The 14988-nt window shown below is 42.8% G+C and overlaps 2 protein-coding genes across 7 annotated transcripts in view; one reads left to right on the forward strand and one right to left on the reverse strand.

Annotated features, from left to right (window-relative positions):
- The window catches only part of LOC310995818 (pleckstrin homology-like domain family B member 1), a 143628-nt gene extending 137130 nt beyond the window's left edge, over positions 1-6498 (forward strand). For all 5 annotated transcript variants that reach the window (XM_083984959.1, XM_083984961.1, XM_083984960.1 and 2 more), the window contains 2 exons: positions 1295-1380; positions 3586-6498. In XM_083984959.1, coding sequence (XP_083841085.1) covers positions 1295-1380; positions 3586-3726 — 227 coding nt within the window. In that variant the 3' untranslated portion in view covers positions 3727-6498. The remainder of the gene's footprint in view (positions 1-1294; positions 1381-3585) is intronic.
- Positions 6499-6585: 87 nt separating this feature from the next.
- LOC310995820 (alpha-2-macroglobulin) overlaps positions 6586-14988 on the reverse strand; it is a 45394-nt gene continuing 36991 nt past the window's right edge. For both annotated transcript variants that reach the window (XM_083984966.1, XM_083984965.1), the window contains exons 26-36: positions 14709-14865; positions 13258-13332; positions 13001-13166; positions 12309-12505; positions 11988-12203; positions 10585-10703; positions 10361-10451; positions 9665-9733; positions 9467-9572; positions 9297-9338; positions 6586-8362 (exon numbers count right to left, since the gene is read on the reverse strand). In XM_083984966.1, the coding sequence (XP_083841092.1) occupies positions 8340-8362; positions 9297-9338; positions 9467-9572; positions 9665-9733; positions 10361-10451; positions 10585-10703; positions 11988-12203; positions 12309-12505; positions 13001-13166; positions 13258-13332; positions 14709-14865 (1261 nt within the window). In that variant the 3' untranslated portion in view covers positions 6586-8339. The remainder of the gene's footprint in view (positions 8363-9296; positions 9339-9466; positions 9573-9664; positions 9734-10360; positions 10452-10584; positions 10704-11987; positions 12204-12308; positions 12506-13000; positions 13167-13257; positions 13333-14708; positions 14866-14988) is intronic.

Genomic DNA, 14988 nt, shown 5'->3' on the forward strand with positions numbered 1-14988 from the left:
AATCTTTTAAACTGACGGATTAAATATAAACAAGCATCAAACAGAAACGTTTAAATAAAGTTTTCTTTAGATTTGTACTGAGTCAAGTTGTTTCAGTTTTAGACTCTTGTGTCACATCAGTGGTTTCTGTGATGCGTTCAGGCGCTCTGAGCAGCAACGCGTAAACATGAGCGTTCGTTAGTTAACACAGTTGAAGCGTTTTGATTGACAGCCGATGGCGAGCCGGTGGCGTCCTCCTCCAGACCTTGAGCAGGTTGACGGCGTGATGTCACGCTGCGAGCTCTGGGACGACGGCGCTGTGTTTGAAGTCGTCAGGAGGCTCCACTTAAAGCTGCTTGAAGCTCCTTGGCGTCGTTAAGATGCGAGGAGGAGCGGCGGCGGCCTCTGAGGACGCTCTCTGATTGAGATGCAGCGCTCGCCGCCCTTGTGCTTGTGTGACCTTGAAGAGACGAGCGTCAAGTCGTTTCACCTGAACGAGGCCGAAGCAGCAGCAGCGAGGAGCGGTCTCTTTTGTTGTGTTTTTAGACGCACGCGCCGACTTGTTTGAGCCGTAAAGAGGTCGTTAGCGGGATAATGGCTGCACATTAACAGGAAAAGTGTTGTTCCTCGAAATGCGGCGGCGTGCAGCGTGCAGCGGCGTGCAGCGTCTCCTCTACCTACTCCTCTTAACTCGGCTGCTGCTGCTGCTGCTGCTGCTGAGTGTTTGTGCCTGGAGGAGCAGAGGAGGAGAGAGTTCCCCACCGGTTCCTCTCTGCAGCGCTGCAGTGGCTGATGAAACAACGCGCAATGATGAAGCAGAGCAGCGCAACAGAGAGGGAGAGAGGGATGGAGGGAGAGAGAGAGGGAGAGGGAGAGACACAATGAGCAGCAGCAGCAGCAGCAGCAGCAGCATCGCCACGGAAACAGAGGCAAAGTTGCTGCGCTCGTGTTTTTCCATCTGTCACAGTCAGAGTCTGATGGAGCGACGTCATCCAGGTGTTGACACCTTCTTCTCTCTCCTCCTCCTCCTTCCTCCTCTTCTTCCTCTTCCTCCTCTTCTTCAACTTCCGCTTTCGTCCCCCCCTCTTCTTCCACTTCCTGTTCCTCCTTCTTCTTCCTCTTCCTCCTCTTCTTCCACTTCCTGCTCCTGCTCCTCCTTGTCCCCCTCTTCTTACCTCCTTCTCTTCCTCTTCCTGCTCCTCCTCTTCCTCCTTCTTCTTTTTCCTCTTCCTCCTCTTTTTCAAATTCCTCCTCCTCTTCCCCCTCATCCTCCTCCTCCTCCACCTCTTCCTCCTCCTCCTCTTCCTCCTCACAGATAAACATGAGACCAAACTGAAGGGTGTGATCTACTTCCAGGCCATAGAGGAGGTTTACTACGATCACCTGCGCAGCGCCACCAAGGTACGAGTCCACGACCACGACGCCTCCGCTCACTTCCTCCTTTCATTTAATTATTTGAATTATATTTCTTTATTTGTTTATTAGTTTGTTTTTTATTCTTCGCTCTCTCTCTGGTTTTTTGCTTCTTCTCTCTCTGTCTTTTTCTCCGTGTGTGTGTGTTTTTGTTTCGGCTGCTGCTGCCGTCACAGAAAGGATTTTTCAACTTGAATATGACCAGTGTATGTATCACACACTCTGCCCCCCTCAACCCCCCCCCCCCCCCCCCGATCCTGTGTGTAGACTGAAACATGAACTACAACGTTCACTGGTTTGATTCCCTCTGGTCTGTTAATCCTGCCTGGTCCTGGTTCTCCTCCGTCCGTCCCAGTGGAGACTCCTGTTCACACTCAAACACAAACAGGAAACATCGTAACTGTTTCTTTAAAGGGATAGTTCAACATTTTGGCAAATTGGCCCATTGCCATTATCCCTATAGTCATAGCAGTAGGTTCGTTACCTTTAATTGTCGGTGCAAGCTATTTTTAGCTAGACTGCTGATGCACGTTTCCTTCAGGGACAGTTTTCATCAAGCAGTCTCTGCATTTCCCTCTAAAACAACTCTGTCTGGTAACGTTGTGTTATTATCTCATAGCGTGGTGAATGTGCAGGTCACAAAATTTGATGAGTTTGATGAGGGAAACCAAGAAATCCCATGAGACTCCGTAGCGTCGCTCTGAGCAGCTCGCGGCTCTGCTCCGCCGTTCTCAAAATAGCTTGCACCGACAATTAAAGGTAACGAACCTACTGCTATGACTATAGGGATTATGGCAATGGGCCAATTTGCCAAAATGTTGAACTATCCCTTTAACACCAACAACGCCTCAGTTCGACCATGTTTCTGTTTCTGATTGACAACGTGAAGCTGCTGCCTCATCTTCAGTGTGTGTGTGTGTGTGAGACGTAGATTTCGTCTCGTCACTTCATATTCATGTTACAGAGAAACTTTTGCTCGGACAAACGAGGAGTGAGGATGAAATTAATGTTTAATTTAGAAGAAAATCTGTTCATTCTTGAGCTCAGGAGTTATTATTTGGGCAAAGATGAGTCATTTGTATTTGTTTTAATTTGGTAAAAAGGTTTTTTTTCTATCTTTTTTTTGCAGTTTACAGAAAAGTTTTCTATCTTTAAATGTGCATTAATGTTTAAATGTTTTGGCAACACAACAAGCTGAAGACACAAACACACTGGAGTTCAGATAATGAATATTTAGTGTTGGTCTATTAATTGGAGCAACATGATTCATTTCTTTTTATTTATGACAATATTGATCCTTGAAGCTTCAAGCTACTCAGAGACCCATCAGCACAAGTTGATCAACGACTATTTTATTTCATTCTTATTATCCGTTTTTATGTATATTTGCTGCGTTTCCACGACGATTATGGTTATTCAGCTTCTAAAACATTTTGCTCCATTGAAAAACCAAGTATCTCCATGGCAACGCCGGCTCAAACTGTATACTGTAGCTATCCCAACATGAACGAGCGACTCCTGAACGCCTCATTGACGAGCAGTGTAACAACAGGCTCCATTCAAGTCAATGAGAAGCTTCAGAGTGATGTCATCCAAACCTTCCTCTCTCTCCTCTTCCAACTTCTCTTCTTCCTCCTCCCTCCTCCTCCTCTTCCAACTTCTCCTCCTCCTCCTCTTCTTCCTCCTCCCTCCTCTTCTTCTTCCTGCTCCTCCTTGTCCCCCTCTTCATACCTCCTCCTCCTCCTCCTCCCTTCTCTTCCTCGTCCTCCTTCTTCTTCTTCCACCTCCTCCTGCTCATCTTCCTCCTTGTCTCCCTCTTCATACCTCCTCTTCTTCCTCTTCCTCCCTCTCCCCTCCTCCTCTTCCTCCTTGTCTTCTTCCTCCTCCTCTTCTTCCTCCTTCCTCCTCTTCTTCCACATCTTCCTCCTTGTCCCCCCTCTTCCAGCTTTTCCTCTTCCTCCTCCTCCTCTTCTTCTTCATCCTTTCCTCTTCCTCCAGTTATTGATTTTTAATACACGTTTTCATGTCATTATGGATTATTGATTATCTGTTAAAGAGCCATTTCGTAATTTTGTCCATTTAAAGTTAATTTACAACAGAAAACAACGAAGCTGAGTTTAAACCTGAATGAATTTAAAACAGATCAAAGTTTAATTCTGGTCTAATGTTTTTATTCTCCTCATCCTCCGTCAGAGTCCGAACCCGTCGCTGACGTTCTGCGTGAAGACCCACGACCGGCTCTACTACATGGTGGCGCCGTCGGCCGAGGCCATGAGGATCTGGATGGACGTGATCGTGACGGGGGCGGAGGGATACACGCAGTTCATGAACTGAGGCGGCGCGGCAGATCGACCGACCGATCGATCGATAATCGATATCGGCAGGGACTCGCACAGACTCTGTAGGCCCTTCCTCCCCCCCCCCCCCCCCACCCGTTTCCACGACAACAACGACGACGACAACGCCTTGTTTCTGACTCAATCGTCACCGTTTGATTGATTTCGTGACCGTGTCGACGTCTCACCTCCACGTTTTCTACGTGATTCTGTTTGGATTTAAAAAGGGAGCCCGTGAAGGACACACACACACACTTCGACACACACACACACACACACACTTTCTCTCTCTCACACACTCTGTTGTATATAAAACCAAAATGTCAGAGACTTTAAAAAAAAAAAAGCCTTTCTATATTTGCCAAATGGAGATCTAGTAGTTTCTGTTTGTTGAACCTTTTTGTATTTGTTTCCCTTCTTTCTTTTAATTATCTTTTCTTTTTTTTTTTACTTGAGGAGAAATTTGCCAAATGACTTAACGCCAATGTTTCTGTTTGTTCATCACGACTGTGGAGGGTGAAATGTATCTGAAAGACTCTTCATGCAACACAACGTTGTAGAAATCTATGAGACAGAAGAGAAGTCGATCCATCACTGCTTCCTCCTCCTCCTCCTCGTCACCTTCGTCACCTCAGTGCTGCTCAGACTGAACGTCGTTAAAAACACTAAAATCAAATCCACACCACGACACCACGGCACGTTCAGGTTCATGTCTCCACGACTTCATCACTTCACTTCAGAGTGTTTTTTTGTTTTGTTTTGTTTTGATGAGTTTTGTTTCAAGACGACAGCTCAGGAGTTCATTCTGCAGTTTCACTCTGTGGTTTGTCCAGTGAACAGTGTGGGAGGCCTCAGCCGCTGTCGGCATCGATAATAAGCATCTTTTTTCTGCTGTTAATTAGCATATTTCAGTGTTTAATAAGCTTCAGAAGTAGCGTCGATGTTTTGGCACACAGTGGGTCTTTAGCGTTGCTTAGCACAAACACTGGAAGTAATTGGGGAAACAGCTAGCCTGGCTCTGACTGTAAATGTAAAAAACGAGAAATTATCATGGAGTTCCTATATTTCCTCCTCCTGCTTCTAGTCTGTATGCTAAGCTAAGCTAAGATAGGCTAGCAAAAACTTGTTGGGGGAGCCCTCAATGATTATTGATTATTTACACACCTAGTATTAACTTATCTTATATATTTATAATCTGTCATTACGTATCATCTTCCTAGCCTGGCATGTTTTTACCCATCTATGTTTTTTTTAAATTATGAAATGGCACCAAATTCAGCTAAAAGTGCAGCCTGGGGTTAAATGTCATCTAGGCGTAGGTACTAATAACAAAATAAACCAATAGACAATGCATTTGCTGTAGGGCATCTGTTATTTTTGGAATGTGCAACAACAACAAATAAGGGTTTTTTACGCAGAATCTCTCGTGAGGTCGACAGAAGTACAGCTTTAAAACCGTTAATTGCTCTTTTGGGCCCCCTAGTGGTCACGGGGCCCTAAGCAAACTGTGCTTAGTTTGCTTATGCCTTTGGTCAGAGCTAGTTTGAGATAATGATTTGACACCACTCTGTCTCTATATCTGTAAAATGCTAAGTATAAAGCTTCAGCCATTAGCTGATTAGCTTAGCTTAGCCTGGAAACAGCTAGCCTGGTTCTGTCATAACGTGTAGATAACATGCTCCTATATTGTTCGGGGAGACATTTAATGCTAAGCTAAGCTACGATACTAGAACATAAACAAAGATGACTGTTTATATCAATATCAAATTCTCACGTGTTAGCCTAGCTTAGCACAGAATTAGGAAGCAGAACACAGTTGTTTTTGTGCTAAGCTAGGCTAATCATGCCATTATCAGCAGCAGACTCATTGAATCAACTGATCTCAGTCTTCAGACAGTTGATTGGTCAAACTGTGTTGCTCTTGATTGGTTGGAACAAAAACTTGCAGCCACACGACACCGGCCCCGTAAAACCACATGGATTTCATCCTCAGGAGCCTGAAAATTACGAAATTCTCACATTTTGGGGCCAGAAGGCGACAAACACCCTTTATTATGTTAAATTACAGAATATGTCCCCTTTAAATATTCATCAATGGTCTTGAGGTCGACTCCCAAACAAACCTGTGAACTGGTCAAACCACAGCCGCCACGTACTCATGAACCTGTGAACGTGTTCAAGAGGAAAATCTCACCTGTCAACCAACACACACATAACACACACACTCAAACTAAGAAGCTTGACCTTTTTTTTGCCAAGTAGCCTTTAGGTAACTGGATGATGCAACGACACAGCAGGGGGGAGCCGCCATCATCACTGCCAGCCTGAGAAACCACGACAACGACGACGACCGGAAGCGCTTACGGAGACCGACCGATGCTAACGCTAACGCCAACGCAGGATCAACAAAAAAAAAAGGACTAAATGCAAAATTCAGAACTGTGCCTTGACTACGTGTTGTTATTGATGCCGAGTCTGAGAGTCCGGCTCCGCCCCCCTGCCCTCACCGGGAAGGAGCCAATCACAAGAAGGCGTTTTCATCGCAGGTTGAGTCCACAGGCTCTCACTCTGGGGATCAACAGGTTCATTTACTTTACTTCATCATTTACTCTGAATGTACAAAATATTTTAAATGGATCAGTTTATCTTGTTAAATTGATCATAATCAATTAGATGAATCAGTTTATCCACCTTTTTCCGAACGTCAAAAACGTAAGCCGGTTTTGTTCTTCCGGTAGAATTTTGTGTCTACGTTTCCATGGTTTCGGTAGTCGCGATTTTTTTTTTTTTTTTCAATGAAAATCTGTAAAACCCATGGATCATCACATTTTTGACATCTGTGTTAAAAGCCAGCGCTAAGAGATCCATGCATTTACCGTAACTATGACAACGACTGAAAACCATGGTAATAAAACGTACAATTCCACCAAACCGGCTTCCGGTTTTGACCATAGATGACGTTCGGAAACTTGTGGATAGGAGAAAAATTTAAAAACCTGAGCGCTAAGCTCTTCCTAGTCAACAAGGATCTAATAAAAACCATGTTGCATTATGGGAAGTGTAGTGTAGTATACAGTATGTAACACTTGAGACCAAAATGTTTGTTATGTTTTGTACATTCAGTCCTGCAACTTTTTATTTGTAATTTCAAAATAAGGGCACGTAAAAAGAAAAAAAAACTCATTTGCCTTAAAAACAAAAACAACTTTTGTTTTGCTGTTGCATCATTATGACATCACTTCCTGTTTTGACTCCCCACTGTAAGCAGAGAGCAGTAAGGAGGGGAGGGGGAGGGGGGGCGGATCAAGAAAACTCGTATCTTCAGCTTTAACAGACTCTTTAAAAAAAAACAAATAAAAGAAACTTCTTCATCTTCGTCGTCATCGTGTCAATTGTCACGTCGTTGGTGAATCTTCTTATCGATCCTATTATCGATCCGTTGATTGATTGATTTCTGTGCTCGAGGACGAACAGACTGTGATTTTTATATAAATGGCGCATGTGGAACTGTGGTTTAGTTTCATGTGTCAGTGCAGTGACGATAATAATTTATGATTGTGGTGCCTGAGATAGTGACATGTTTACTTCTAAAACACGAAGTATAGAATCAGTGAAAAGACCTTAATATATTCTGACTCCCCTCCCTCCTCACCCCTCCCTCCCCCTCCCTCCTTGCCTTTTATAACATGTGCAAACCAAACTATTCAACACTGGCAAGGCTGTTAAATCATGTCTGTTGATAGTAAATTAGATGGTATAAAAACTTTACTGTTGTTGTCGATGTTGAAAAGAGCGGACGTAGAGGAAGCCTGAATGAAAAAATAATAGGCTAATGATAATAATAATGATGATATTACTATTGAGATGATGAAACAGTATTGTATGAAAATAAGTACAGTTTTTACTTATTTTTGTCATTTTAGAAAATTTTATTGTCAGTCAGTTACATTTTAAATTGTTGGTAGTGTTGTATCGATCTACCTTTTTATTACAGGTACAGCAGAACACACAGTAACTCACCTCACACTCACTCCGCACACTGTTGGGCTTTTTTTTTTCTTTTCTAGAAAGTAGTTCCTGTTGCAAACACACACACACACTACACAGACACACACACACACACTCTGAATCAATACTCGGACCATACTGTGTTATTGGTACCCTGTACGTCTCATGCGTCACTTTCAGGTATGAATAATATGGATTTTTGTCAAATCTATTAAAAACAGAACTGTTACTGAGACACGTGTCTGTGTGTGTTTGTGTGTGTGTGTGTGTGTGTGTGTGTTGACTCCATGACGACAGAGTTGATTCTCATCTTTGCTAATTTACAGGTTTGTTTGGCGACACGGACGTCGTCCTATCACATCACATGACCAGGAAGTGGAACAAATTAAAATCTGTTCCTGGAGAGAAAAAATAAAACAAAAAACATAAAACCATTCAGACACACAAAGTGGCGTTCACACACGGAAACGGCTAAAAATCATTAAAAAGGGATAAAAAACAAATAAAACAAAAAAAGTCAAATTAAACAGTGTAAGAAAAAAATAAACATCTAGAAGTTTCTCCAGTTTCTTCTTCTAACTGACTCGAGGCGTCGCAGGATGTTCACAGCTCGTTGATGCTGTCGCCTGGAAACAATTAAACAAACAATAATTCATAATGATTCATTATAATGATTAACAGTGAAACTGACAAAAGTAAAAATAAATAAAAATGTTTTGAAAAACACAAATCAGATGTTGCTTTTGAATTGTGGTTCGACAGAAATATTTTTTAAAAACAAAACTAATCAAAGTGGTCTGGAGAAAAATTCTAATTAGTAAAAATCATGAACTCAAATCTTATTCAGATTTTTAAAAAATAATATTATTTCAGTGACAATTGTGGGTTTTTCCTGCTTTAACAGATGGGTACAAACTACTTTGTCCACGTCTGTACGTACGTATATTAAATATTATAATGACTCAGTTACTTGTGACAGTTTAAACTGGTCCAGATGCATAAAACTGAAGATTCATTAGTAAAACTGTAGCACACATTGTTTTGTTGCAGTGGTTTTACACTCTTGTCTCACAGCATCAAGGTTCTGGGTTCAATTCTCTGACCTGGGCTTCACAGTCGTGTACATGAGGTCGATAGGGAGCTGATAAACAAACTGATGCTGCTGATAAACTGAAATTCTCTCCTGGTTCTCCACTTCATGTGAAATGCATTCTGGGAATTCTGGGATATTGACTGTAAACGTCAAGTGTTCGTATAGTAGGAAGTCTGTATGTAGTATGTATTTAATGTAGTGGGCAGGAGAACAAGAACTATACGGACTTAACTTCCTGTTTCACTCTGGGCTTCATCCACTAAGACTGTGCCGCGTTAACGAGGATCAATCAAAGATCAATAAATATTAAGATACAGTTCACACAACAACTAATAATAAATAACGAGGACGAAACATTTACTTCTGTTAGCGAGCAATAAAACCTTTTTATACTAAAGATGATGAAGCCGGAGCCTGGGAGAGATCTATAATCAATAATCAACAGATAACAGAGAAGTGTCACTTACTCTCTGCACAGGGAGACGTGTACTCAGTTACAGCCTCGTCACCTGGAAACAACAAATCAATCGATCGATCAGTACAAACAGAACAGTGAAGCAAAACACTAATATAAATCAATTTAAGTGGCTTCAGGCGCTTTTATTTTGAAAGGGCAGCAGAGAGGAGAGGCTCTTACTGGTCTGATAATAATCGTAGACTTTGATCACGGCAGGTTTCAGGTTCCTGACGGGCTGATCCTCCTCCAGCGTCACGCTGTACATCTTCATCTCATCCTTCTTCAGCTGCGCACACACACACACACACACACACACGCACGTTAGCAGAGCGGCAGAGCGGACATAAAACCTGCTGTAACTGGTTTGACTGGTCGTACTCCGTCTAAGTAGATGTTGATGTGTCCTTCGTCCACGTCCATGCGTTTCACTGACAAGTCGCTCTTCAGCTGCAACACACAGAGTTATTACTGATTGTATGTTGATTGATTGAATGCATTTTATTTATTTCGAACATAAAAAACAAAATTTAAAAACAAAAAAATACAAACAATAGAGCAGTGTCCGAAAAGGAGCAGGTAGAAGTAAAACTTATATGACCCTACCCCTTTCTTACTTATCTATTAAGTGATAATATTAATTAAAAATGTATATTATCACCAATATCCCCAGTGGATATTATTAATAATTAACAATAATTGTCTAATTATTGGTTATACAATAATTATCAATCTAACAAAAATAAGCCATCCCTTAACCAACAACTGAAATACACGTACTTTTCCTTTTTGAACGAACACAATGTTTTTTTAAATAGAATTTTCCTCTTAAGTTGTAACCCCCCCTCCATGTCACAAAACATTTTCTGGATATTGCCTGGAAGTGAATTGGTTCTTGCTTTAAACATAATAGATAGATGTATAGATGTTTATAGATAGATGTATAGATGTTTAATACATCTATACATCTAGGTATAGATGGATATGGATATGTGTAGATGGATAGATAGGTGTATAGATATATGTATATATGGATATAGATGGATAGATAGATCAATAGATTGATTGGTCACTGACCAGGTTGAGGGAGCTCCTGTCCAGGATGTAGCCCGACAACAGTTTGATGTTGACGATCACCATGTTGGTTTCCTCTCTCCGGCCCTGGTACCTGCAACACGGAGCAGAACCAACGCTTTCCCATCAGGTCACAGAAACCATTGATGATCAGTGATATTGATTATTGATCGTCTGACTGATCGATCGGGTGAGTGAGTGAGTGAGAGAGGTCATGTGATCGTCACCTGACGTGCACGAAGACGATGAGCTGAGGGCGGCTGATGTTGCACTTGGCCATGACGTGAGTCGACATGTTGAAGGCCGAGAAGTCGTCAGGAGGCGGAACGTTGTAGTGCATCGAGATCTGAGGATCAATTATAACATCTGTAACATCTGGTCTTCAATAAAAATATCTGTAACATCTGGTCATCAATAACAACATTTCATATATCCGCATGTGACAACATCTGTAACATCTGGTCCTTGATAATAACAACAACATCTACAACATCTGTTCGCCAGTGTAACATCTGGCCATCAATAATGAAAACTAAAACATCTGTCCACATGTGATAACGTACAACTATACTAACATTTCTAACTATGTGACAACATCTGTAACATCTAGTCATCAATAATGACATTTGAAACATCTGTCCACACGTGATAACATATAACATCTGACCCTTAAAAATAACTTCTACAACATCTGGTCATCAATCGTAACATTTCTAACATCTGGTCCCTATTGACATCAACATCTGTAACAGCCGGTCCTTAATAATAAAAAACATCTGTTCAGCAGTGATAACATCTGGTCATCAATAATAACAACTAAAACATCTGTCCACATGTGATAACATCTGGTCATCAATACTAACATTTCTAACATCTGTCCACATGTGACAACATCTGTAACGTCTGGTCCTTGATTAGCAACATCTACAACATCTGTCCACATGTTATAACATCTGCAACATCTGGTCATCAATAATGACATCTGAAACATCTGTCCACATGTGATAACATATAACATCTGGCCCATAACAATAACTTCTACAACATCTGGTCATCAATCGTAACATCTCTAACATCTGTTTACTATTGACATTAACATCTGTAACATCTGCAAACATCTGTACACCAGTGATAACATCTGGTCATCAATAATAACTAAAACATCCGTCCACGTGATAACCTATAACATCTGGTCGTCAACATCTGGTCATCAATAGTAACATTTCTAACTTCTGTCCACATGTGACAACATCTGTAACGTCTGGTCCTTAATAACAACATCTACAACATCTGTTCACCAGGGATAACATCTGTAACATCTGGTCACCAAAATAACATCTGAAACATCTGTCCACATGTGATAGTATATAAGATCTGGTCCATAAAAATAACATCTACAACATCTGTTCATCAATAAGAATATCTGAAACATCTGGTCATCATTAGTAACATTCCTAACATCTGTTCGGTTACAGATGTTGTCACTGGTGATCAACACAAATCCTCTTGTCGTCTTCAGCCTGTTTTTGGTTTTGAGTTTCTTGTTGTAGTTTTGACACAGAGATGAATAAACCAGCTGTTAACGGGTAAATAACCAGCTGTTATCCAGCTGTTATCCAGCTGTTCCTACCTGCGCCAGCACGCAGCTCTGGCCCCGGGCCCGGATCGTGAACTCTCCTGGGATCTCTCGGACCTTCTCCTCCTGGTACAGCAGCCTGTTGCTCTGGTCCACTCTGAACTGTTTGTTCATGCCTCCTAGCGACGTCACCGTTACCGTGGTGACGCCCTCCGAGCTGTAGGTGGCGGCGCCGTACTGAGCCAGAGCCTGGAGCGCCACCACCGTGTCCTGGGGAGGGGGTCACAGAGGTCAGAGGTCAGAGTCGACTCAGGGTTGATCTCTGTGTGTGTGTGTGTGTGTGTGTGTGTGTGTGTGTGTGTGCGCGCGTCTCACCTGCGTGGAGGAGAAGCCGCCGTACGGGTTCTGCTGCTGAGCGAGCCAGCGGACGATGTCGGAGGTGTAGTCCAGACCGAAGTCCTGCAGCGCGGCGCCGGAGAGCAGCGCCAGCAGCACGTAGGAGGTGATCTCCACCTCCAGAGAGTCCAGGCCTTTCCCAGAAGCCCCGGCTCTGTTCCAGTGGCGGGTTCCTCCTGTCGGCCGGAGAGGAGTCGACTCAGTGAGGCAAAAACATTAACACCAGAGCGTTTTGGAGTTGTTGGCCCATTGCCATAATCCCTATATTCATAGCAGTAGGTTCATTACCTTTATTTGTCAGTGCAAGCTATTTTGTGAATACAGAGACTGCTTGATGAAAAACTGTCCCTGAAGGCAACACACATCAGCGGTTTTGCATGTATTTACCTCTAAAACAACTCTGTCTGGTAACGTTCTGTTATTATCTCATAGCGTGGTGAATGTGCAGGTCACAACTTGTCCACCAGGGCGTTGTGGAGTTGTTGGATTAGCGTAGCTCTGAGCAGCTCACGGCTCTGCTCCGCCGTTCTAAAAATAGCTTGCACTGACAATTAAAGGTAATGAACCTACTGCTATGACTATAGGGATTATGGCAATGGGCCAATTTGCCAAAATGTTGAACTATCCCTTTAAACAGTGAATTAAAGCTGGCGATGCCTTCACTGTCCCACCCTGTGTGTTGGACTTCTGGTGCAGCTGTGTGATGAGTTTGCTCCTCATGTCCTCGTCTCCAGCCAGAGTGAAGGTGTAGGACATCAGGGCCGTGGTGTACAGGTTGTCCAGGGGAGTGGACGCCGCCGCCTTCAGGCAGCGAAGACAACCCTGGACCACGGGGTCCTGACGGAGACACATTAGAGAGGACACGTGAGAGAGGACAGGAGGAAACTGGTTCCAGGTTCCAGGCAGCGGACAGAGACGTCAGACTCACCGTGGCGTTGCCGTCCAGCTCCAGCATGGCGGCGGTGATGTAAGCCGTCAGAGACACGTCGTCACTCACTCCTCCCTGGGGGAAACAAAAAAAAACTTTATTAGACAGACGACAGGCTGAGTTCAGCTGCTCCTCGTTGCTCTGTGTTTGTTGGAGTGTGTGTCTGTCAGGGTTATTATAGTTAAAACCAGCTTTTACTCAAATTAAAACTAAAATTAGCAGTGAAAAGAGAATTTTAGGAAACTTAAAGGAGACATGTTCTGCCTATTTACACAAATTAAAATAGTTCTTTGTGACTTGCTTTGGTCAAAATACCCCAAGGATCAACATCACAGCTCTTTTCATCCTCTCAAAACAGCCCTGTTCAGAACGGCTGGTTTCAGTGCCTGTCCCTTTAAATGCAAATGAACCACTGCTTGCCCCGCCCCTTCTACCGTCCCAGGTAACTAGTTTTCAAATTAGTTACATCACTGGAAGACAATTGAGGGAACAGCTGGTAAAACCACATGGATTTCAACCTCAGGAGCATAAAAATTACAGACTTTTTTGTCAATTCTCACATTTTTGGGGCCATTAAGGCAATTTGGTCATTTGGGCTGATATAATTTAGCCCAACTCCGCTGTTTTCAGACCAATGACAGGAGGAGCCGGAGGGAAAGTTGTGTTGTTGTAGGAGGGAGAAGACAGAAAACAGCGGCGCTAGGCGCTAGCATCACAGGTAGCATTAGCCTAGCTACTTTACTACTCTAAACTGTCTTTGCTGACATAAACAAAGTGGAGAATCTAGTTTCTAAACTCACTGGGAGCACCAGACTTAAACGACATGGCGATAAACATGTTTGCTTCCCAGAAAGGCCATCGATATGAGCTATACACATATCGTCTTTTAAAAAATTGTAAAAATTGTATTAATTGAGCAATATTGTTGTGTGTGTGAATCTGTGTGCGTATGTGAGTGTGTGTATGTGTGAGAGATAACCAGGCGAAGTTTTTTTTTTTGATTGTGTGGGCCTACCGTAGTTAGTTGCTATACTTTTGTGCCAGTCAGATGGGATGTAACTCTTAGCTACTGCTGTGTTAACCATGTAATGGGTATAATTTATTTATTAGCGCACCCCAACTAATTTCACCACCAGCCGCCACTGGATAAGAGTGAATGGAACCTGATGAGGACTGATGGGAACATTATGGGATACAACTAAAAGGGAAACATCCCACAAATTTGGAAGTTCATCTTCAGATTTCTGAGAGAGGCTTTCTCCTAAAACCTGAAAAACTAAAACTAAGACTAAATAAAAACTAAACTAAAACTGCTTCAAACCATCACTCGTTGAACTAACTAAAACTAAACTGAAATAAAAAACAAACTGAAAAACTAAATAAAAATGAAAATTGTGTGTGTGTGTGTGTGTGTGTGTGTGTGTGTGTGTGTGTGTGTGTGTGTGACTCACCTTCATCTCGTTGTGGAACAGTTTGCCCACTGAGCGGATGCAGCCGTCGGGTCTCTGGAGCCTCGACAGCCACGTTCTGGCCTCGGTGATGTGACCCGGGCTCACAAAGATGTACGGCCTCGCTCCACCGAAGGACTTCATCACGAAGGCCGTCAGCCTACACACACACACACACACAGGTTTTCTTTTAGAGAGTAAATCTAAACATGTGTGCCTGTGTTGCTAACCCCAGCATGAACCCAGCTCCGGGACAATTACATAAGAGCCTCGTGTCTCGGAG

This window comes from Trachurus trachurus (assembly GCF_905171665.1).
Source record: "Trachurus trachurus genome assembly, chromosome: 13".
Lineage (NCBI taxonomy): Eukaryota > Metazoa > Chordata > Actinopteri > Carangiformes > Carangidae > Trachurus > Trachurus trachurus.